The following is a 26,298-nucleotide window of genomic DNA, read 5'->3' as shown; positions in this document are numbered from 1 at the left end:
CTGCCAATTGGCAGTTTTTAAACCTTTCTACTCCCTCTCCATTCATGTCAGTTATTCACTCTGCAGAGACAGCGAGCTGGCTGGTAAATGTCTTCGCTGGATTTCATTTAGAATCAGTCGTTTTTGTGATACTTTATGTAAGAGGTTCCTCACTCCGGGCCAGCTTTTTCTCATCATCGAACTCCACTCGGGCTGTTACCTCACTGTACCTCACATCACTGTAGATGGAGCCATAAACCCCCCACCCCACCCCCCGACACCCCTTCACTCTTGCCCCCCCCCCCCACGAGCCTCTGCTGGAGCTGTGCCATGAGGCAGATGGTCAGACGTTTGTGGTGAGAGAGAGGGAGATGTTGCAACAAACCGCTGGCCACTTGACCTCTATGGGCCACCATTCACTCCCTGTATAAACTTGTGAAGGGGCCCAGCCCGCTATGCATTTTTTTTTTTTGACTGCAAGAGCTGCCTTTAAAGGATCTGTTCACTTAAAATAAAATAAAAAATGAGGTTTGAGCTGCCATCCCAGTACAAAGTGGGTGAGTGGAATCATGTTTGTGGTTCTCTCAGCACTGAAAAATTACATTTGGAAAATTCGTCACGTGCTTGTCATTTCAGTAATCCAGTGTCTCTGAGTAAATATAGATTCTGTCTCTGAAAAAAGATGTTGCTGTCAAACATAATGTAATTGTTTGATACTGCGAGCATCACAAACTAAATTTTACTCATCTCTGTCGCAGCGGGGTGGAGGCGGACGCACAGATCTCAAACCTTTGCTGGACATATTAAACCCAAACCCTCTGCATGGTAAGGCACCACTGGATATAACTGATTTCGAAAATGAGCACACTTGACTGATCAGGTTGATGAAGGGAGACTCTGTGAGAGACTTTTGTGATATCATGTCGACTCATACAGACGTGCCATGTTTGTAGCACTCACCAAGAACCAGCCCTTTTTTTTTTGTTCTTTTTTTTTTTGCTCTATTAATGTCTCTTGCAAACACCACCTTTAATATTTTTCTTCTGCCTTTTCTACGACATGCTAATCTGTGAGATTTGTGTCTAACCACAAGATATGATATGAAAACTGCTTTTTTTATTGGTCATAATTCTGCTCTAAGTTGCTCCTGATGATTTCCAGAGTCCTCCCTTCTCATTCTTTCTCTCTCTGCCACTATTTCACACACACACACACACACAAAATTAGTGCAGTGTAATCCAAGATCTAACAGGTCATTTCCATTACTTATGAACATGCTCCTCTCTCCTATGCTGATCAGCTCTGCTATGCTACGCAGTGCAGGTGATTGTAATCAATCAACTTCCCTCTGATCAGTCTCTGCCGAGCACAGCTGCATCCAGTCAGCCAGCTCTCCTCTCTGTTAATGGGGCTTTTTCCCCCCACAGCTATGGCTTAGCTACATTAAGCTACGTCAACGGTCAACAATTCTCCATTACTTGGGCCTGGATGTGTGTGTTTTGGGCTCTCTGTATGTCCTCTTGCCTTTCTCTTCACAGGGACTTCCAGTGTCTTCCTCAGCAGTGACAGACCTAATCAGAGAAGAATTATGAACGAGTAGTTGGGAGAAGTTACTGATGAAGTTTGTTTGGCAGAAAAGGATGTAGAAAGGAGGTGAAAGAGAATGCATGCAGGGGAATGGCAGTGGAGAGAGTTGTGTGGACGTGGCTGGAGGACAAGGGGGACAGCCAGGGTAACGGGCTTATCAATGGCGGGAAGGATGGCAACGGTCTGGTTGAGAGTGAGAGAAAGAACAGTATGATAGGTGATATATTTTCACAACCGGGGGCTTCACGGCAAAGTTAGCTGCTGAAGCGCTTCATCACCACCTTATCTTTCAAAAATGAAAGCAGCCAATAAAACATCAGACTCTTGGCTGCCTCTTTATCAGGAGCTGCACAATTTATTTTGTTTTATTTTATTTTTTTTACAGGGTTGTTTTTAACACCAGTGGGATACCACCGAGTGAGATCATAAAATGCTTATCTGACACTTTAGTGGTCCCATCAGAAAATGTCTGCTTTTCCATATTCTGTTCTGGTTGCTCAACTATTCCTAATTGAGGAGTCATTGCTGGTCCACCTGCAGAGCAGAGTCCTTCAACTTCTGCTGTTGCACCATCTTGCGCAAGGACTCATCCGGTGAGAATGTGCAGGCCAACGTGGTGCTTGAACCTGGGTCATGCAGTCAGACAGGCTCTCTGACCTGATTAATCAGGCCACCCCAATACCGCTTCAAGCCCCCCGTACATACCAGGGGCTCCCCACTCTGAGCTCATACTCAAAACATAGTTGCTTAGTTGAAAAGAAACATACACGCTTGTTGTATGTGACTTCAGCTCAACTTGTGCCTTGTAAAAGAAATGTGTAAGTCCATAGTGCTTTCTATTCTATCCCCATGGGAGGAAATGTGAAGCTTCAGGCATAGCTAATTGTGGAAGTGCATGTACATGCTGGTAAGAATATGATTTATATGTATGTATATGTCCTATATAATTTTGCAAATCTTTATATGCTTTTACTGCAGCCAAGACAGAGAAACTGATTCCACCTGTGCTGCAGGAGCGAGCCCTTTCCACGGCCCTGCCCCGGTATTCTGCACTGTCAGTGGTCCAGTGTGGTTAAATGTTGCATGGGAGGGGGGGATTGGCGTGTGTGTGGGGTGCTTTATTGCATTGTGTCTAAATAGGAACCTGTCTGTCTTGCTCACTTTCCCTCAACTACCTCACGCAGTTTTTTTCCCCCTCTTCTCGGCACTGAAAGCCTCTTGGCAGAGTGAGAGTGAGGGGAGCCTGTGAGCTATTTCTGTTTGGTTTTATGTTTATGATATATTAGTGGGCTTGTGCTGTGAGCTGGGTTTTCTGAGAACGTTGATATGTGTCTCTCATCAGAGGGAAACAGTTGGGATCACTGCAGCACTTTGGCCATATTTACACTGGAGAGAAAGGAGGGGGAGAAGGAGACATAAAAGCAGTGATTGACTGGCTATTGACATGCTTTATTTTCCATCTGAAACCTGTCTTCCATTCTTGCCAATATTTCTCCTGCACCCTCCCTCTCTGGTTTTCAGTCTTTCGTACTCTCTCTCCCTTTTGATCTCTATATTTCTAAAGCTATTCAGTGTTTCACTGTCTGTGCCCTTGCAATGAGTTCAGGGAGTACTTCCAGAGTTACATTACATCAAGGCAAGCATGCTGCGCTCATGACAACCTGCATTACACTGCCCTGATGTCATTACAACTCTGCTCCCCTGAAATTGGAGCATCTTGGCACTTTGACAACTCAGCAACCCCCCACTTTCCAGCTCTGTGTTCACCAGTTTAAAAACAGTGTGTTCTCTTGGTTGCCAAAACAAAGAATATTTCCCAGCGACACTCACTTAGTTTAATCTAATAAATCTCCAGTGAGGCAGCGCTGTGCGCACCATGAGCGATCTTCTCGAGCTGGCGAGGACCATCTCCCACCTGTTGCCAGACACATGCTATCAAGAGAGTGAATATGTCATGCTAAAAGACATGTGCAATCCCTCTAAAACTCCCAAAAATGACAAATTTGAGATTTAATTTTTGTATCTTTTTATTGCCCTAAAGCTAAATCCTTTCTACCTTTGCCCATAACTTTGACTTAACAGTAGCTGCAAAAAGAAATGGCTCATGCATTTTACGTGAGTCACTCCCTTTTCGCTGTCTCATATAATCTGGCGCTATTTCCTGATTTCTATCTACTGTGACCCACCCCCCCCCTCCATGTCTTAAATGTCTGTGTCCCGACTCTCGTCTGGTGAAGCATTTCGAAAGAGATTTGATGAAAACAAACTTCTGCAAATCCACCAGAAAACACAGCTTTGATTATATTTCTCCGCTCACTGTGGCAGCTCGGCGGGATTCTTGTCTGTGTTGCTTTTCATAAATGCCGCCTGGTTCCTGAATGAAATTTGAAATCTTGGGGAGGTTCATCATGAATCTGAAGGGGGTGTCTGAGGTTCTGTGGCAGATTATGCTCATGTTATTTTAGTACAAAGTTGTATTGAATATGCACTAATGACAGTGCAAGTGTGTGTACTGCCTTCTCCACTTGCAGAGGAATGTAACTGGTGGCTGCAGCAGTGAATCTGTGGCGTGCTCAATCATGGTGAATCAGCTGGGAGGCTGCAGACAGGAAGCACAGTGCGAGTTTAACTAGCAGGGAGAACACATCTGGCCTCAGGGCAGGCTAATGAGTGACATACCTGATGTGACCCGCTGCAAATCCTCCTGAGACAAGGAAGATATGAAAAGACAGTCTAGCAATGACCCAGCTTCCAAATTCTCTTTTATCTTGCCATCTTTGAATAGCTCCAGTTAACTCAGTCTTTAGGTAAAGCCGGAGGGACTGGAACAGTAAGCACCCCGTGCCTCCGACTGTTCTCCGCTGATGCGCTACCATTAGGTTTCATCACTTTGGATGTATTTCTCTTCTCTTCTTGAAAATTCAAGCCACGATATTAAAATGGCATCAGAGTTCAACTTTCATTTCTAACTTTTATCCTGCTTTTGATGGTATCTTATGGAACAGCTGGGAGAATCGTGAAGGAATGAAGGTGGAATAACAGGCACAAGCAGGTATTATGACATGCAGTGTTTTGCCCTTATATGTCTTTTATAAACCGATAAACAGACTGGCTTCTGAAATGTATGATTTTAACATTCACATCCTCAAGAAACACACTGTTGTTATTGGCTCAGAGGGTGAGGGTTCAGCACTTGCGCTATTTTTCTTTCTCACATTCTTTCACTGCTGCTGACCTGATGTTTCTTTCAGCAACCCTTCAAGTGCACATACCTGCGCGGCCCCTTCCCCTTACCCACTTCAAAGCTCCTCCACCAGTCTTATCCATGGCTTCCTATCATCCTATTGCCTAATCTTAGAAAAACAATGCACAGAGCGCGGCTGAAGATAGGCTGTGTTCAACATATGGCTTCATTTTTCAGATTTTTCTGTGACCTCATTCTGTAATTTGACCAAGCAATTGTTGTATGTTGCGGCGTCTTGAAAGCTCTAGTGTTAAGAGTTTAGTCTGTGCGCAGGATAAAGCGCTTATCTGTTTTGCCAGATCTCGGCCCCTGCACTAACTTTAGCAGAATAAGGTCACGCTGATTCTGCACGGTACTTACTGCGTGGTGTTCTGGCTTATTTCAGCTAACTACAAGCCAAAAAACATTTCTCCTACACTCTCCTTGTGTGTCAGCATTAAAATATCAACTATTAAATGATTGCGCCAAATCGTGGAAAGAATCCTAACACAAGCTATGTGTTTACGTGTTTCCCCCAAAGGTGATTTTTATAAGATTTTGGTTCAGGAGAGACAGCACAGGGGGGGGGTAAAAAAAAAAAAAAAACCCCAGGAGGGAGTTCTTCCAGGAGGTAGGTGGAATTAAAAACGCTGGAGAAAAACGGAGTGTGGAGTGACACTAAATGGCAGCAAGTCAGGACAATCATAAAACCCAAGCTCTGACGCCTCTCATACCCTGTCAACTCCCTGCATCACTGGCTCTTTTTCCGTGGAAATATAATAGAGAAATCAGCCCTAATCCCCTCTCTGTTCCGCTAAACAATTTACGGCAGACTCACAAAGAGTGCATCCTAAATATAACTCTTCTTTGTCTCTTAACACCCTTGTTCGCATCCATCCATTCAATGCTGCACACGCCCATAAAAAGTTAATCGAGACCCACGGTTTTACTTGGACGCCACGCTCTGCTTTAGGATTTCTTCAGTCTTGAGAAAATGTGGTGAATGACATGATTTGTATTTATAACAGGCTAATTGCCTGCATGATGGCTAACATATGACCCTATGAGTCGGGCTGGGTTGTTTATGCTACTCTCTATGCTGCATGACCTATTGTACTCAAGACATCCGCTGAAGATCAAGGAAGGACAGGGGCCACCGAGGGATGGTTTACTTTGTAGTGAGGGCTGCAGTTTCTAACACGGCAACGTATGGGTTCAAATATGATATACTTCTGTTATTTGTGAAGGTGAAGGGAGAGCTGATGTTTACTGCTTTACAGGACTGTGGCCTTCACAGCAGGAAGGAAGTGGGAGAGAGAACAGCTAATCCACAGTCAGTTACTGAAACTTGTCATCCCTCCCATTTGGCCAGATGATGCAGTGTCATTACTGCCCTGTCACAGCCCTGTCATCATAAACACATGAGCCCAGACTGAGCAGGAGCGGAGGGAGGAAGAGACAGAGCTCGCACTGCCATGTTGTGTTGCCAGTATCCTTGACTTATGCAACGTCTGTTATGCCGCTCTGCAGGACACAAAACTGTTTGTTCCAATATCCCAAACTCCTGAATTGAAATGACACCTCTGGAGAAAAGAGTATAGAAAAAATAAATAAATAAAAAAAATAAAAATAAAAAAAAAAAGCTGGTACACCGAGATCTTTCTATGGCATGAATGGTCAAATTGTTGCTGGTTTTCCACAGTCTGTTCAGTCTCCTTACCCTGGGAAACTTGTTGGGTCGCACTCCTTGAGAAGCTATGGGAACACAGTCACACTACAGCACACACTCCACACTGGCACCATCAGACCTCTTTGATGTGAAGCTAAAGTATGTTATCTGCTGACAATTGATCATGATGTTACCACTACTCGCACAAACATGTGTGTGTGTGTGTGTGTGTAGGTGTGTGTAGGTGTGTGTGTGTGTGTCTAGACATGGTTTAACAAAGTTACTCTAGATGAGCACGCTTAGTGACACCCAGGAGCTCAATCAGGTGGTAGGACTCAATTTACATGAGACGGTCTCATTAAACAGACAGACATAGGTAGATGTGCACACATGACTTTATGTACACACACACACACACACATGCAGAGACACTCCCACTCTCTCTGCAGAGGGCACTAACCTGACACCTCACAGATACACTATGGTGACTGACACACTTAAAGTTTCATTGACTGTAACAGGAGAGGAGGCACAATCTTCCCTAAACACCCTCTTTTAAGTATGCATGTTTGTTTGTGTATGTCAGTGTGTGTTTTGTGTGTGGCTGCCTGCCTCCTTTTTAATCACCCTCATCACTTTTCCCATAATTCCTGCCTCCTATTATCATGTCAGAGATTTTCCACTACGTGACCAAACAATTTCCTCCTTAAGGCAAAAAACAAATTGACCATTCTGTGATCTCTGCATTCTGTTCGGCTCTTTCTATCCTTCCATCCGTCTTCCCCTCCGTTCCTGCCCCTCTTTGCCTGCTAAATAATGAGAACCAGCCTGATTTCACCAGCTCCTCAGCGGCTTTAAACTCAGGAAACACTCAGATCTTGTGCTTATAGGACTCGCAGCAATTGTTCCCACATTATTTGAACCATGCTTCAAAGCAGAGCACAGAGTGTCTGCTGGTGATGGCTTGTTTCCTGATAACACCCTCCTATCAACACATATGTCCAATTAAGTAGATTGATTATAGCGGATGATGATGCATTGTAGTGGCCGGTGCAATCCACGAAGGCGTGGATTAAGCATACAAACAAACCACAGTTGGGTAAATACAGTTGGGTAATTGTGGAGCTATTACCTGCAGTTACCTTTAATTTCCATTAAACTCATCAGATTTGCTTCATGCTCTTATGAAACAAACCTCCACTGGTGTCTCTCAGTCCAATGCAGCATCCAGCCAAGCTCACATGGAGTGTGGTTTGTAGGTGTATGCCATGATAAATTACAATGGTGGAATAACCAGGAGCAAACCTTTCAACACCCACCCCTCTCTTAGCATAGGCCTGACATTACTTATAGTGTCCAAACACTTACTAAATGAAATTACTTGCAGTAACATATCATTGTTTGACACTTAGTACATAATTGACATAATGGTTAGACTTAAATTATAGCATGTGGAAACCCACACGCACATACACACACTCGGACCCACAAACACACAGATATGATCAATCAGACGAGGAACCACATTGACATGTAAACATACCACAAGAGGCTCTCTCTTTTCTCTCACTCCCCACACAGAGAACTATTCACCCCTCTTCCCTCCTCTCCCTCGCTCCCTCGCTCTTCCTGGCTCGCGCTGCGCTCTCTGCCGCCCCTGACACTGCGCTCATTCAACCCACCGTCTACCTTTTTCCACCTCCACAGATAAATAAACATCACCATCATCATCATCATTAGCACTGTGACGTCAGCGCTCCCGTGCACGCAGAGCCGTGCATGATAAGTAGGTATGTGGAAACGGGGCATTCTCTGGGAGTGCATGCATACAAATGTGCACGTGCCCACAATCTCACGCAAGCACACACACCTTGGATTTGAAGTGTCTTTTCCAGAGGGCCGGTTTCTTGGCACGACATGCACAAATACTCATTTTGATAAAAAGCACAACACCTTCCAGGGAGCATGAATGTGTGTTTTATGTGTGTGTTCACACACGGGCTACAATTCATCTTCCACCTTCAGTCCATGTTGGACGAAACAACCACAGATGATTTCCAACCTGGATTTACTTTGCGCTTCCATTCACTATAACACTTGGACAGAAAGTTTGTTTTTCTCTTCGGGCTTTGTCTGACTCCTTGCACTCACAAAGTGAAATTGATACGCCTCTCTTGTGATTGTTTTGTTTTTTTCCAGCCACAACTCTTCATCTTTCTCTTTCAGTTTATGTAACACTGTCTCACTCAGTCCATATTTTGGGGTTTACAGAGGGACGCTCCAGTGTGCAGGGAGATCTGTCCAAACAAAGAGCTGTAGCTCATCTGGTGCTTATCTCTACTTTGCTGTCATTCCCCTCTTTACTCACTACTGCTCCTGACTGTTAAAAGTCTACACTGCGATCCAGACATGCAGGTATACTGACTAACCTGCTATAGGCGACCTCACAGCAAAATTGAGCTAATGGACTCCTAGTGACCCCCTTCTCCTCCCACTCTGTGCATTGTGTATATACACTCCCTTTTGCTTCCAAGTATCAATCAGGTACAGAGCACATACACGTGGCAGCTTAATTATATTTTGCCTAGAGCACCAGAAACCAACTATTACTCCTTTGCTGAAATACCACCTGACCCCAGGTTTGCTGTGTGTTTGTAGTAATTTGATCAAAGACAAATTTATTTAGGAATATGCACCACATGAGCACAATATCAATTTGAAGTCGATTTTGATGCAGGGTCCCTCTGCAGAACAAGGCCTCGAGATTATGTAATAGTTTTGTTTGGGTTTATTCTGTAATTATATAATGTATACATAACAGACATGCAAAAGCAGACACAAATGTACCAATATCTAAATGAGGGAGTCTACAGCTAGCGGCTCTGCGTCAGGGCATGTCAGTTTTCAAGACATTTCATAATCAACCAACAATGCCAACCTCATGGTGACACTAGAAGAAAAGCCAGTGGTTTTTAAAAATAAAGTCATGATTCTTAATCTGGGGACCATGAATATCTGTACAAACTCATGGCTCTCCAGGCTGGACCAAAGTGACAGACATTGCCAGAGCCACGCTAACTAGAACACAGACTCACTAGAGTACGGGACAAATACATGAGAAGAAAAAAAGAAAATTATATTAAACAGAAAACTTCCAAAATTTCCATGGTGGTCATGCATTGACACAATCACACAGTAATAACAATGCAGAACCAAACTTAAGACCAGTCTCTGTGTCCTGTAAAGTGCAGTGAGATAATGTATGTTATGATTTGGCACTATACAAATAGAATTGAATTCAATTGAATTACAGAAGATATTGCCATCAATCAACTGACACGCCAACTGGAACAATGTGCCCATTCATTTATACACATTCAGAGCAACAGATCCACCACAGAGATGCAATACATGGTCATGGATACTGCATATACTGCTGCACACACACACACACACACACACGCACACAAGCACATACACACTGCAGGTTGTGCGTCCAGATACAGCCGGGGGCGTTGGCTGACATTGAGAGAGTGGAGGAAATGTGGAGGGCAAAAACGTCTTGACACTGCCAGTTTATCCTAGAAGACCCCTGAAGAGCACAGAGTGCTATTCACCACATCTGCATCCCCATCTGCATACTTACTTCTCACACTCACACTATTCTAAACAAACTTCCATCTGTATGGAAACATGCACCACACTGCCTGCTCACTCATGTACAGTGTTCTGTGTACAACACACGACCCCCCCCCCCCCCCATCTATCACGTTGTGCTACAGCCGTTGTTTCTGGGCGATCACGTTCAAGCCACCACAGGCACAATGCTCCTGAACTGTGCACTTTCTTCCACCGTGACGTCACTGGTGTTCTCGTTTCCTGCTTTCTCTTCACTAAACACCGACTGATAGTCCACCCCACCCCCCAAATTTACTCTGTTCCCCTTCCCTTCCCTTCCTTTCTGCTTAATCCCTCTAATTCTTTCTCCTCATGGTGTCTGTTTTTCTTTTTCCAGGATGCAGAGATATCCACCATTCCACTGCCTTCTATCCATATTTTACGCTTGAATTACTTCCCTGTCTTTCCTGTTCCCAACCACTATGTTTGCCACAGAGGAGATGCAGGATCAGGGAGGCAGGATGGACAGATAGTGTGTGCAGAGGAGAGGAGGATGGAGGAAAACACTCCCGGGCAGGGAGCTTTCAAAGTTTGTTTTTGTTACAGCCGCCCCTGACTGACGGTTCAAATGGCACATCCTTAAACACGGCTCTCATTAGAGGATCAAAACAAAACATTTTGAAAGCATCTTCATGCCGACTTAAATCCACGAAAGAATTGTTCCCTCAGTTGTTTAACTGACTTGTCTGATTTTCTTCCATTTTTTTGTGTGTTTTCTCTACCTGTTTCTTTTCCGTTGTCTCCTCTTGTCTGTCAGTATTTATACTGTGTTGTTCATACTTCCTTTGTCTGTGCCTTTTGTATGTTTGCTCTGCACACACAAAATCCATCATTGCCATTTGACAGACTGAGCGGAAAAAACAAACAGACTAATAAACCAAGTGAGGGGCCACGAGGAGGAGAATATCTGATAGGATATTTAATTTTCTTTTGTAGCTGTATTATGTAAGTAATTATTGGGCTTATTGGTCCCGCATTAGGAAAATAACCAGCCTGCATCAAAGCTTTCCTTTGATTTTCATATAATATTATGTGTTATAATATCGAAGATTATAATATTGTGGAGTGTTTGCGCAGGAAAGTATCAAAAGAATTGTGACACTTTCTCTCCATGAACTGAAAGGACTTGCTGTATACAATCAAAATCAGCATTGTAGAGGCTTGGCCACCTCCAACATGTTCCTGGAAAAGAGGCAAAAAGATGCTCACGACATCCTGTTTCACAAAAGGTTTGAACATTTTAAAGGAGAGCAATTTTGACAGCTGAGGTGTCCGTGGGGAAAAATAAACAAGACGACAGAAACTGGTTTTATAAAGCCAGTATTAATTAATCCGTTCAAAATGCCTGATCCTCCTGTTTGGTTCAGAACATGACCTCTCACATGCATTCTTCCCCGCATACTTTTCCTCTGTTTGCATTTGTCACAGTTTACCGCTCTTCCTCTCCTGCATATAGATGCCCACAAAGGATGCAATTTGCTGTAGTTGGCCAAAGATTTGCATCACGGTCATGAGCTTGGTGCAGCTTTTCTCCTCCTGTACCTGACAACCCCATCTGATCCATCCGTATATGTGAAGGCCAGTGGTTCAGATTTGTCTTCACAAGCCTCCATTAACATCCAACTTGGCAGTGGGAATCACACGTCTGCCATTCAGCTTATTCATCTATGTCCTCTGTAGTTATTAGAATGACAAAGCACACATAGCTGCATTGCTCTGTGAAAAGTGGTTATGGCTATCATACTGTGACCATATGCAGAAGTTGCTATGACATGATGAATTAATTCAGCACTCCACGCATGCTTTGAAATTTCATAAACAGATTATGTCACGGACAATCTGTCTTTTGAAATGAACAAAAACTAAACAAAACTCATATTCATAATGGCTGCACATCCAAGCAGCGGGATTTTTGTTTACAGAGATCATCTTGTAGCTGAAAGGCCTCAAACTTGATCCCAGCAAACAGCTCTGTGTCCTGCCAAAGTGCTTCATTAATAAAAAAGATCTTTATCTCCCCCACATCGACCTAACAGCTGTAGTTAGAGTGGAGTTTAGGAAAAACAAACATTAGATTATATCATAAAAACGTTGATAAATCCATTCAGCCACCAGTTCTCCACTTTTACATTGAAAAACTTTAAAAGAGAGTTTTGAAATGTTTTGTTGCTCCTCTACAGAACGAAGCCTGAAAACGGTGGGTTCACTTTACTTACCTGTAGTGGTTTCTGTTCGCACCTCAATATAATGGAGGTGAATGGAATTTCACTTGTAATGCTCACAGATTTAGATTTAAAAAAAATTCAACATCAATGAGTCACAACTCAGTGTTCAGTTGGACTACTTTACGGGGCCCATTAGAGCTCAACACACTGCAAATAGACAAAACACAAACGACTTCATCAATCTTACAAAAACATGCGCTGAAAATACTCACAACACTACAGATACACAGGTGTCACCTGGTAGAGCGCGTACTCCCCAACCCGTCACCCTCTGCTGCAAGTCATCATTTGTTTTAATACTTTATTGTGTCAGTAAATGTCAATGAAACATTACACACGTCTTATTATTTAAACATTTTGACACTAACTTTTTTAACATTACAACTGTTTTTTTCCCCTCACCCCAACCCAGAACACAGTGCATTCAAAAAGCAATAGAGTGAGCGACAGTATACTGTAGTTGTTACTGATCATGTTTTCGTTTTTATTTAGTCGCAAATTGGACACTTGTGTTGTGTTGTGAGTATTTGCAGCGCATGTGTTGTCAAATTAATGAAGATGTTTCCTGAAGGTGCAGTGTGTTGAGCTCTCAATCCACAGCATGTTCTGTAGATTGGCCAGACCCACAGGAAAACTGATTCTGGAAAGAGATGTCCCTGTTGATCTTTTTCTTTTTGATTTTCATTGTAACAGACTGGAGGCTGAGATGAAGGATAGGTGGAAGGGATAGTTGCAACTTATATAAATAAAACTGACGGTATCTCTATACTGTGCCTTTTGAGGTAAGTGAGAAAATATATGTGTAAAGGGTAATACAATAAGTGCTTCTCTATTGTTGTATCAATACTTTTACTAAAATAAAAGATGTTTCTCCTCTGTGGCTCTGTATTACCACATTAACTTTATGCCCAAAATAGATGTGGAATGTGTATCTTGAATGGTCAGTGACAGGTTTGCAAAAGTGATTCATGCTTGTAGCATCTCATGGAAAAGAGCTCTAAGAATAATGGCAGTAATGGGGCCTTTGATAGAAATAAAACAGCACCTTATTGGCAAAGTAATCTCCCACTGTATCTTTCTCCTAGTTATTACAGATTCACAAGATGAGTCCCAAATTCTTCATTTGTCTCTGTTACTCATGGGTCAGCTGACAGTTAATGTTTCTTTCAGATGTTCCTTCACTTTCAGAGCCAACTTTGTTAGACCAGGTGTTGTTCTGTGCTCGGTGCAGTTTTCAACCTCAGGGATGGCCTAATTCAGGCTGTCCCACAGGAAGACAAATGGCTCTGTTGGACCTTTTGTCCCTCTGAGTGAACATTCAGTTAAGCCTCATCTCTCTCTGTTGAGGCTGATGTTTGCAAACTCTGTCAGGTGGTGATGAAGCCAAACACTTTGGACTGAAAACGGACCTTTATTGAGTTACTGTTTTTGGACTGGGTTGAGTGTATTCCATCCCTCTCTTCTCCAGGCAGAGGACAGTCTCTGATTGACCACGGGGCTGATTCATATAACGTTAATGCGATGTTTTCTTTGTAATTGTCAACACCTCACTTCGAATAAAGACGTCTCTGAGAAGAGTCACTTAAAGGACTTTGTAGAGGAGACGCTCAGAGGAAAACAGCTGTCACTTTTATTTCTGGCATAAAAATAAGCCCCAACATGTGGGAGAATGTCCAGCCTGAAATCTCAGAGGAAAAGGTTGTTGTAGAGTGAGATATTTTAAGTCTCCACATTCTTTTTCAGCCTCAGTGCTGTACTGATGTTCTACCTGATGATAGATATACGTAAAATGATTTGGGTTGATGTTTTTCCAAATGAAATATTTCATACAGAGTGTCTGTTTCTACAAGGTTGTGTTTTCATAACTTCCAAACTCATTCCAAATGTGAGCAAACCATTAATTATCTCTCTGTCACCCATTCATGGTCATTTCATTGTCCCTGCTAAAAACCTTCTCCCCCTTCGTTCTTCTCCTGCTCATCAGCTGTCATATCTAGCTGTTAAACGAACAATGTGGATTGTGGATTAGCTTTGCTGCTTTACCGCTTTGTGACAAAACGTCCTCTAAGACCAGAGGAGCCAGAATAATCATATTAGAGTGATTCTCAGGGAGCTTATGGCCCCACCTCCTCAGTAGCAGGATAAAATGGTTTGACTAGGGAAGACATCTGATGTGAACCTGGCAGTGGCGCTCTAGGAAACAGCCAGGTTTTCTGACATCATGGGACAACACAGTCTCTGCCAGGGATCAATGGCTTTGGGCTAGACAGACAGAGGATGCCCCATGGGTCTGTTTGTGTGGGTCTGCTGTGTTTGTGTGCTGCTCGGGGGGGCCACTGAATGGGACTGATACTTGTAAAAATGTCAGTGAACTACAGTTTCCTTGTTAACTGCAGCTTGTGGGGTAAAAAAAAAAGAAGAAGAAGAAGAAGCTGCAATTTACTTGTCAAAATAAATGTGGGGACATCAGCACCATTTGTTTGATTGTGCATGAGTTTATGAATCCACTCGTTGTGTTCACCTGTGAGTGTCTGCGTGCCTGCTGCATTTCCTTACCATCACGTGTGACTGTGTGCGTGAGAGAGCCTTGACATTAAAACTGGAAGACAGCATTTTTTTTTTTTTTTCTCACTAACCTTCAGTGCTCTGTGTGTACACCAAGGGCGTGACCTGCAGTGGCCCAGCTGACTCAGCCAAGTGGCATTCCTGGATAGGTGGAAGCGCATCGGCCCTGGTTCACCAACAACAGAGGCGATGGCAGGTGAGAGAGCACAAAACAGAGCAGAGCTTAGAATAAAAACACGGGCGGCGAGTATCAATGACTTACACCAGGCATAAATCATTTCAATGAGGGGAGGTGCCTCACTGTCTTCCCCCTGCTCTCTCTTTGTCTATCTCACGCACACACGCACACACGTAAACATTAACTTCAAAACAAGTTGATACATATGTATGCACGTGCACACACACTTGCAGATGAACATAGTACACTCCCTCTCTCTCTCTCTCTCTCTCTCTCTCTCTCTCTCTCTCGCACACACACACACGCACACGCACACACACACACACCCATACACTTCATAGATATGTATAACACCCTCCCTCCACTCCTGGCTGCACGCTCCACCCTCAGTCCTAGAGGACAGGCTGGTTGACCCAGGAGGAGGGGATAGTGGGGGAGGGAGGTGGGGGGAGAGGTAAGAGCAGACGAAGCTCAAATTCATTTCTGCTGGTGGTGCTGGGGGCACAGCACATTGCAAGAGCCTAACGTGACGCAGAAGGAGCCGGGACACACATGGCTATCAAATGGATTACTCTGACATACACTTTCTGAACTACAACACAGCAAGGACAATACAGTCAGCAGACACACAGAGGACTTACACAGACCTCGCACAACTTCTTTGACATATTGACCAAAAGAGGAAAACAAAAGGTACCTGGCTTTGATGAGGACTCATTGATTCCCCCCCCCCCCCTGCCTAATTCATTCAGGAGCCAGCTGATATCACACTGAGCACAGGGACTTGGAGTCACAGCGCTGAAGATGTGAATATTTTGGGTAAAAATCTTCACAGCTTCTTGTCACACAGCTGCACCACTGAACTGGATCATATGTGAGTAAGTGCCTTTTATTTACTCCGTGCTGATTGTATAATAGGATGACAAATACTGATTGTGATATTTACACGGTGACTAATACAAATACTTCTAACTGTGTTTCTCCTCTAATCCCTGAAAACACTTTGCCTGGGGGTCTGTGGAAACTCAGACCTGTTCACATTGTCTGTCAATGCATGTGTTTAGTGACCGATCTAGGTCATCTCTCTGTGCATCTCCAATATCTCATGTTCTCACGAGAAACAAATATGCTTCTCACATTCTGTATTTAGCATTTTATTAGTTATTATGCCTTTTTAAAAAAAATTTATTAATTCTTTGTAATTAATGAGTCATCATCATTATCATTGATTTTACTCTATAATTTAATTATGATTTAATTTAATTATAATAATAACTTTTATGACTTTTATAACAATAATATATTTTGTAATATAATAAAGATAACAGTAGGTTGTCAAAAAGAAACATCAAAAAACAAAACAAACTTTTATTTTATTTTAATTAAAAGAAAAGAAAATCTGTGTCATTTAATCATTAATAATGGGGGGGGGGAGGGTGGGGGGGAGGGGGGGGGAAAATCCGTTTTAGAAATGGTAAACCTGTTTTGGAAAGTGTAACTATGACTATAAGTAAATTAATGTGTTGACTATGAATTGAATATATTAATGCAAACTGATGTCACATTTACATTATATACGATCTTTACATACAAATACATTATCATCTGTGTAGTTCCAGTGATTCAGTTGATTTTCCGAGTGAAAAACATAAAGTCTTAGATGAAGTAAAAATAGTCACAGCATGTGTTTACCATGGCTGTCAGTCCTGATTTGAACATATGTAATATATGTTAACACATACAGTGTGTTGCGCTGAGCTTGATTGGAAATAATTTATGGCAGACCCTAACTGAAAATGCATGAGGTCCTCTAAGTTTTTCCGTGGATTAAAAAAAGCTCGAGGGAGCAGTCAGGTTGTTAACGTGAGCTGCTCCAGCATGTAATGTTAATGGACAGTGTTGGTGACAGCTCTTAATGCTTTGTCCCGAGACGGGAGCGAAACACACCAAGACATAAGGATACGCGTGAGAAAGCTTACCATGCACTGAAAACAAGGTGAGCGCAGACAGGAGCATACAGTTTATGCTCACCTTGGGGTGCTTTTCTTTTATGTGCATGTGTGTGTTTGTGTGTCTGTGTCTTGGTGCATGTGTGTGTGTGTGTGTGTGTGTGTCCTGCCCGTATTTTAAAAAGCAAATCAAAGGTCTTTAGATGATTAAAAATAAGTTTTGTGATCCCAGAGCGGCTGCGTGTTTGTGGTACACACAAGTCTGTATCGTCAGAGTTCTCTGACATTTAAAAGATTTGTATGGCATAACAACTCATTATTCAATATATAGCATATTGGAAATAAGAAATAGTTGCTTAACAGTGAAGCAGTGGTCGTGGAAAAGTCACAGAAGTGTATCTCCCAGCAGTTTGTCCTGTCAGTTTCTGCTGTGGAATAACAATTAAATAATCCTTCGAGGTGGACAGTTGAATCAACAAATCACCGTTTGGCAGAATCATTTTTTTTGTGATTGAGAGCACAAAGCTGTCTGTATCAACCAAAGTGCTTTAAAGGGCTTTTTCCATTAATCATAAGCTTTCCTTCTTTTTGTGTGTGTGGGTGTTTGGCACGATCTATAATATGCTCAAAATGACTTCCTTGATTGTAGCAACCATCAGGAAAAATCATCATCATCATCATCATCATTACTATTATTTTCATGGTCAATTTAATCCGGTCTCTAACAGGGAATCATTTCATCGTGTTCATTTCATCATGTGGCACAGATCTGACCATATCAGCTACAAAACTTCCAGGCCTGTTTAAGCTGGTGTGGTAACACTGTGGCCCAGTTTCCAATATTCAGGGGGAATACTCTGAATATTATATCAGTTGTGTGACGTGAAGAAGGCCCTGTTTTGTTTAGGGCACATGCTTGTTGGCAGTGTGCTGGTTAATGATACATAACAAGAAAAACAGTGGTCTCAGGAACGGGCTTTATCAGTGCTGATAAGGGGACTTGGACCTTCTTCCACACCAGACCCAGTGAGTTCTGTCCACTGGCTGATGTATTATAGATACTTTATTTATCCCCTAGGGGAAATAAACTAGCGATATTTGTGAATTCAAAATTCAATGAGTCGGGAGCGCACACAGCTGAGATGTGGGGCAAGTACTGACTGTATGAGTGTGTGCAATGAGGTGTGGTCCCACATGATTAACATTTAATGGGTTGTTTGGGCAAGACAGTAAAAAGAACAAAGTGTTTAGTTTTATTGCCCACATGGGCTGCAGTCTGTGGCGAAGAAGCTGAGTGACACACACTGAAAGAGAGGAATAAATCACGCTGTGAATCTGATTTTTAATGAGTACGGCAGGCAGGTGCCTCCACAAATTGAAATGCATAAATATATATGAAGTATCCACCTGTCACTGAGCCGATTCATTCAGAGGGTGAATTTATACCGCATGCGAGAGCGCCAATGGGGATCTAATTTACTGATATGTGGGCCTTAAAGAGGAGAGTGTGGTCATAGCTGCTTTATCATGCAGATGAATTGCAGCACATCCCAGCATGTACCACCACATGACTCACTCAAACCTTTACTGTGTGAGAATCTATTGATTGGTATGCATATCAAGTGTCTTGCCATGGAGAGAAAAGCAGTGCAGAATACCAACGCCTTAGTAAATCACATGGTGTGGATCTAGTGTTTGATTCCTATATTTATTTTCATTCATCTTAGATTCAACTGGGCCAGACCATTTTAATCCTGTTTCCTGCTGCCAAGGTCTATTAACGAGCCTGCTTATCCAAATCTAAATAAATGATAAGCATATCAGAAACTGTGTGCCGTGCGGTTTTGATCCTTAATGACAGGGGGTGGAGGATTGGTAAGGATAGACTGAGAGAGGAGGAGTGGGTGGATGAATGTGAAGATTTAGAGATAATAGCAGGTGGGGGATAAAAAATAGATAAGAGGAAGAAGAGCACATGAGAGGGAGTAATTAGCAACAGGTTGTCTGAGTGTACACAGGGCTGCTAATGAGGACAGAGAGGTCCTCATTCATCAGCCTGGGTCAAACCTGGTCAAAGGGAACTAATCACTGACACACACAGGCACACGCAGGACAGACACGGAGGTGACGGGTCACTCATTATGTTTGGATTATTGTACCGAGTGCATAATCACCTGTTTTCTCTGTCACTGCTGCCACCACCATTTCACGTTAATGACTGATCCACATTAAATATGCCAGCTGGGTTTATTCACTGTGGGTGTCTTAACATGCAAATATGATCCTCTGTGCATGAAAAGTGAGAGAAATTTGTTTCCCTGCCACACAAGAGATGGGAAGACAGAGCTATGGATGGATAAAGTTTTTACTTCAGAACACAGGACAGGACAAGCTCAGTGTCCATGTTATGTATTGTTTTTCACTTTATTGTGAGAGTTGTTTCTTATTTGACCATGAGAGGAAACTTACCTTAAAAGGACCAGAGCAACGGTTCTGCATGTTTCCGCCCGTTTATTACAACTCACCTTTTTTCAAACATTTCGTCTACTATTCATTTCCACAAAATGTTAAACTCCATTAGCAAACTCTAGAAACTGAGTTATGTAAAACATCCACAAACATCTAGAAGACGTCTGCATTGAAGACATGACTGAGAGGTGAAGACTTCCAGTCAACCTGTGATAACAATGTAACACCAACAGCAATTAATGTAGACTTGATAATCATTGAGACAGGTTATATCATTTTTCATTTTGATACCACACCGGACCAAACGGTATAGCCCGCATTTGCGAAAGGATCAGCAAAAAGGCTAAAGTGCTAAAACCTGGTAGAACACACCCTTTTTTTTTTTTGTTGCACAGACCAACATTTTAGTTCAAAATAGTTTAGTTCAGCTAAATCTATCCACAACATTTTCCAGCTGATGGACAAGTCTCTGAGTCCCATTCACAGAGTTTGTGATCACATCACAACCACATTACACGCTAAACCTGGATTACTTGACACATGACAAAATTGCACATGACGTAGCTTGTCAAAGTTAATGATCAAAACATGACGAGCTAAGAGGACTGACATGTTGAAAGACGTGAATGGCTGGAAGCTATGATGTTTTCTAGCACACTTTAACTACCTGTTTCTGTCATCCCTGAGGCTCTGTAGCCCTGAGTGTGGGGAAAGCCGTGCAGGATGTAGAGGACATGGAAATGGATGGTTGCACACCAGTTTGCCTCTGGAGAGGAAAGCAAGGGAGGGATCGACTCCATCATTAATCAGAGTGAAAGCTTTAAAGTAAAGACAGGAGGCAACATACTGCACTAACTACTAAAAGCAGTCTCTACAGTCCATCCAGCACAGAGACGGAATAATTTGTGCTTTACATTAAGTCGATCAGACAGATGGGACTGCTGTGCTGTGCTTGTGTTATTAAGGAGAGAGCACAGCAGAATACATTTTTCAGACACAGGGTACATAAATGGATACATTAAACCGCATTCAGCACCGTTCTGGAGACAACATTTACCTTCTCTATGTACCTTCAGTTTAAGGAATTTCCTCTGAGGTCAGGAAGCGTCATTGCCAGAAGTTTTGCGCTATCCGTGGGTCTCCTGTAGTCGAGCCATTGAGCAATTTGAAGACAATCCATCTTGATTTCTTGGATGCACAAACCATGCAAATGAGACATGAGCATATTTGGAAAAAATACTTTGTGTCCTTCAGGAATTCAGGGAAACAGGGGCTAATTCAGAGCAAGACTCAGAGATGGCAAGAACAGTCCTTCCGTATATCTGTTCAGGAGGAAATGCCTCACACACTTCCCCGTATACTATGAGCAACAGATAAGTCTTGACACCATTACAGAAGCTTCTTCCTACCGATCATTAATCCTCTTATTACATTTTACTGAATACAATTTGGGAACATTACTGTTATACTGTGGATTAATTTCTGAAGCTACACCGGTATTATAGCACATCCCTAAGTCATTATGTTTTATGTGCACAGAGGCACTGGCTACTTGAAAAGGGGATTTCACATCAGAAATTAGTCACATGGGCAAATATACATAATGAGATTATATAGTGGGTATAAAGGACCGCGCAGCACAAAGAATCCTCTCATGAATTGTGCTGTAATTACAGAGAGGGGCACAGGGCTCCTAAGGTCTCGACAAAGAGAGGCCAGAAGATTCCTTGGTGGAAAAAGACCCCGTTGTCTAAACCCCTAATTAAAAAAACATGAAAAAGAAAAAATAATAAACAGATAATAAAAATGAATATTATTAGCTTTGATCAAAAGACCTTCGGACAGGGCCGAATATTTGAGCAGAATTCTAAAAACTCACGTAACCAATGCAGACATAGAGGAGGAAAAAAAATAAATAAATGTTTGATTTGGTTTAGCCATTTAAGGCAGTGTTGTGGTCGCCTGGTGTGGCAGCAGGGATTCACTCAGACAAAAAAAAAAAGAGTATTTGACTGACCTCACAGCAATGGTTGTGCTCAGAATCTCTTCCTTTCATCTACTGCTATACCTTCATGTTGGGTGCAGCGGTCCAGCTGGCCTGGCTTGTCATGCATTCATCTGAATACATTCCTCTGGCAAAGCCAGCATGTAACGCCTGACAATGTGTTCAGCTGTGTTATCTCACACGCCCAGCAGTGAGTGCGTTATTATTCGCAAATTGACCATTAGGTCTCAACAGAGTAGTGAGAACAACCTTGTAATGTCTGGTTAGTCACACTCAATCGCACAATACTATCACTATGGTTTTCCTCCTATTCTTAGACGTGGAAAATTTCTAAGCACCCATTCATTGTATGCTTAACCACTCCTTTCACATTAGTCAAAATAATGTGTAGTATGGTGTCAGTCACCACACACTCTAACGCTAACTAACAGCATATAGGCCTCTTTAGAGCTTTAGTCGGCCAACTCCTTTCTCTATATCTTTTCATCCTCTTTCCACAGCTCTTTTACCTTTTCTCGCTGTTTTTATTTCTTAAGCGGCCTTTTCTCCGCACCGCCTTCATTTCTGCTCCTTCATCTTCCTCCATTTTTCCTCCCAGACTTTCTTCTCCGTGCAGTTTATTTGACCAAGTCGGCCTCCAGCATCCCACGACTCTGCTTCTTAAACTGTCATCTTATTCCTATCAACTTTCTGTTCTTTTGAGCCATTTATTTATAAGCAAAGAAAAATAAACGTAAAATTTATTGAGATCAACAGAGAGTGTGACTGGGAGAAAAGAAAAGAAAAAGAATGCCTGGATGCATGAGAGAAAGATGAAGGAGGGGGAGGAACAAAAACAGGGGGAAAACTGGAATGTATGGGGGTAAGCCTGGGATGAGAGCGATTATGAGAGCGGAGGTGAAGGAATAAGAGTGGTGGGATAGGGAGGGAAAGCTGTCAAATCAACCTTGAGAAAATATGGCAAAGAAAATAAACCACGCCAGGCTTGCGTCAAACACAACTGGAAGCACTGAGAGATGGACAAACACACACTGAAGACTTAATAAAAAATTGGAGACAGCACCGAAAACACAACAACATTCACATGATGATTGCTACAGTATCTGGCTTTCATTACTTTCAGTCAAATTTCAAGAAATTGCATAAAAGAAGCTATTTATAATATATGATGTGAAACATGTAGCATCATCATGGATCTTAAATAAAAGGCCTGAGTGTTTTGGTTTGTATTCTCAGCGGTGAGATAAGGAAAACGCTAAGTAACAAATTACTCAGCTGACAAATGTGAGGGCAACTGGAGGAGATTTAATAAACGGATACTGATATTGTGATAATTCAGAACAAGTAAATTGTTTGTTGATAAATCTGTACTCGGTAGAATCCGAGCACAGACAGTCTTATGACCCTGCACCAGTGATCATTTTGCGTAGGGCATCATCTAAACAAATCACAAACAACAACATATTACAGTGGCTTTCCCGCATTAACACTTTGTTTTTCTTTCAGGAATGGAAAGCATCAGTGTGGAAACGGACTGGGACGGGTTAGCCCTCTCCTCTCTGGTCGCCACCGGAAGGAACAACTTCTCTTCCTCGTCCTTGTTTGTCTCGGAGCTGAACTCGTTCAACACTTCTCACAGCGGGGGATCCTTCTTTGGGATCTTCCCTGAGAACGGCTCCGCCACCACTCCTCACACCCTGCCCCAGCCCAGGGCCAGGGACCTGAGCCTGGCCAGGGCGGAGATTGCGGTGCTCGGGCTGGTGCTGGCTCTTACCACCCTGGGGAACAGCTTTGTGTTGTGGGTGCTGCTGAGGAGGAGGAAGCACAATGCGCCCATGCATGTGTTCATGGTCAACCTGTGTGTGGCTGATCTGGTGGTGGCCCTCTTTCAGGTCAGTTCACAAGTTTCTTTAAAGCATTAATGCAACATGAAGAATATCGGTTCAAACATTTAAATCACCTTTACTTTTATCTAAATGTCTTCTTCTTTTTTTTTTTTTTCAAATCTGTGTGTTCAGGTTCTTCCTCAGCTAATATGGGACATAACGGAGAGGTTTCAGGGGCCCGACTTGCTCTGCCGGTCCATCAAGTACTTGCAGATTGTGGGCATGTTTGCGTCCTCCTACATGATAGTTGCCATGACAGTGGACCGGCACCATGCCATCTGCTGCCCGTTGCAGGCCTACCGTGGGGGAGCAGTGTCCCGCTGGAACACCCCTGTCATGGTGGCCTGGGCCCTGGCACTAATCCTCAGCATACCGCAGGTAAGGAGGGGTGAACACATGGGGAAACAAAACCTGTCACACACACACACACACACACACACACACACACACACACAAAAACACATGGTGAAATAGGAAATGGGAGCTCAGTGGGCGTTCACACCCGGATTGCTACAGTAGAACTCAAGATGTTGTCTATTTTTAGCTCTATGAGGTCACTAAAGTTCAGCTAATGGAAGAGGAAACTGACAGTCATGTCTGTGAGTGTGCTGACCCCGCCCCTCCCCTCCTCCCCGCCTTTTGTTCGGTCTGTCAGGTGTTCATCTTCTCCCGCTCAGAAGTGGCTCCTGGAGAGTTCGAGTGCTGGGGTCACTTTGCTGAGCCATGGGGGCTGAAGGCCTACGTCACCTGGATGACTGTGGCTGTCTTCCTCCTGCCCGCGCTCATCATAACCATCTGTCAGGTAATTCTGGTTGTACTAGCCGGACTCTCCCATCTCTGCACCATCCACAAAGACCATTGACTAGGATTACATACTGCTGATAACATTATCCAATAATGAAGCGTGTGGCATGAATGAAATGCTGTTTTGTTTTCATGGAGGGTGCATTTGGCAGGCATTGTTCGATAACCCATGGGGGACTGTGGTCGGTGTTATGTAGCATCCCATGGTGGATAGGCATTCTGGGCCGCCTCCCATCAGCCCTGCTGCTCTATTTAGGGAAAGATATTTCCAGGGTCCAGCTATTTCCCCTAATTAACGCAGCACTTGGAAGACCACTGCTGAGACGGGTGTTCGGAAAATCTGCCCACTCTGAGAACCTCCTGCCAGGAAGTGGAATGTACCAGATCTGTGCCAAACATAGAATCCTTGACCCTTTTTCATTGTCGCATTTCAAATGGAGAGGGTTGCCACTTTAGACACTTTTTCAGAGGTATGATGTGAAATCTGCATAGGGAATAATTTAGAAAGCTTCAACTGACTCAAGTGATGAAATAGCATGCACTTGGAGGAGAGTGCAGTGGCTAATCAAATTGTACTGTATTAAAGCTGTTCTGAAAGGTAAAAGGTGGCAGAAGAACAACGGTTGGCAGTAACAATCCTTAAATTCAGTCAAAATAGCTACGAGTGTGAATCGCCTACTATTATTTGATTTCAAATTATTGTTTAAGTTGCTCTGGAGACCATGAAGAATTATTTTGCCGCAGTAAAATTTTACAGAGTGGAGGAATAGTTGTATTTGATAGTGTTGCATAAAAAAGTCTGACACTGATTAATGGCTGTTGGTGAAGGCCAGCACACTCTCTTTCATATCAGATTTCCTGTCACTGCTAGAGATGCAAAAAAGATTGTGCAAGAGCAAAGACAAGCCTCTGAATCTGGCACGTGACAGTCATAAAAATGAATCCTCAGGTCTCAGTCTTTGAATGATGCCTTGTTTCACCCATATTTACCTCTGCTAATTCGTGATGATATTCCTGTTCTGCAGATAAGAATCTTCCGAGAGATTCACAATAACATCTACCTGAAGTCAGAGAGGGTGGTGATGGCTGAGCTGAAGAAGAATGAAATCTTCTTCCGCTTCCACAGCTTTAAGAAGGAGGATGAGCGGGCCAGGGAGAGGGCGGGGCGGGCGTCCGGAGGTGGGGGCAGGGAGGCGAAAGGAGGACAGCACTTAAAGGCCACGAGTAATGGCCCTCACAATAACATTCACAATAGCCAAGTGGGAGAGTGTTACGACTATGTACCATCATCTGCTATTCAGTATAACAGTTGCCGTGGTGAACATGTGACAACAACAACAACAACAACAACAGCAGCAGCAGCATCAGCAGCAGCATCGCCAACGCAGCAGCAAACAGTGAACTGCTCCGATTGCCAGGAGTCCTACACGTCCTACGAGCTGACCACAGGCTCACCCCGCTGCTCCCTGGACTACGCCCCCCCCCTCCCTCCTGCTGCTCCCCCTCCAAGCATCACTAAAGCCATGTCCAAAACAGTGAGAATGACTCTGGTGATTGTGCTGGTCTACACTATCTGCTGGTCACCGTTCTTCATCGTCCAGCTGTGGGCAGCCTGGGACCCCAACCCCCCAGACCAAGGTCAGTCACAAACATGCTTTATGGGTGTCGTTTATCCATGTCACCAGCCTGATTTCAAAGAGTTTTGGTCCCATCATTGCTACATTCCCAATGCATGCAATTCACCCTCAAAAAACAAAACAACAAAAACAGACATCTGCGTTATAACCACTCCAAATGAATCATTTAAGTTGTTCTTCTCAGATGGATTGATCCTCTTTAGCCCAGTTTATCCATTTAATTGCTCTAAATGTGCAAGCCTTATCTGCTTTGCCCTGTAGGCAGCCACAAACAAAAGCTAAATGGCTGGGTCTGGTTTATAACAACAACCTCTGATCAGTGCTGTTGTCCATCTCAGTGAGTCTAAATACATTCATTATTCTACAAGGACAAGCTCCAGCTCAGATGTGGAAACAGTGAGTGAACAAGAATATTGTTTGTTTTAACTCACACTTCGGACCCCC

The 26,298-nt window shown here is 43.2% G+C and overlaps 1 protein-coding gene across 1 annotated transcript in view; it reads left to right on the top strand.

Moving 5' to 3' along the window:
• The first annotated feature begins 15,923 nt into the window (after nt 1–15,923).
• LOC111219087 (vasopressin V2 receptor-like) overlaps nt 15,924–26,298 on the top strand; it is an 11,669-nt gene continuing 1,294 nt past the window's right edge. The window contains exons 1-5 of the mRNA XM_022741675.1: nt 15,924–15,982; nt 23,034–23,419; nt 23,546–23,791; nt 24,069–24,215; nt 25,243–25,855. Of these exons, the coding sequence (XP_022597396.1) occupies nt 23,036–23,419; nt 23,546–23,791; nt 24,069–24,215; nt 25,243–25,855 (1,390 nt within the window). The 5' untranslated portion in view covers nt 15,924–15,982; nt 23,034–23,035. The remainder of the gene's footprint in view (nt 15,983–23,033; nt 23,420–23,545; nt 23,792–24,068; nt 24,216–25,242; nt 25,856–26,298) is intronic.

The sequence above is a fragment of the Seriola dumerili genome, unplaced genomic scaffold, assembly GCF_002260705.1.
Source record: "Seriola dumerili isolate Sdu_G_001 unplaced genomic scaffold, Sdu_1.0 BDQW01000056.1, whole genome shotgun sequence".
Taxonomy (NCBI): domain Eukaryota; kingdom Metazoa; phylum Chordata; class Actinopteri; order Carangiformes; family Carangidae; genus Seriola; species Seriola dumerili.
The sequence above is the reverse complement of the archived record's forward strand: the minus strand, read 5'-3'. Positions and strand labels throughout refer to the sequence as shown.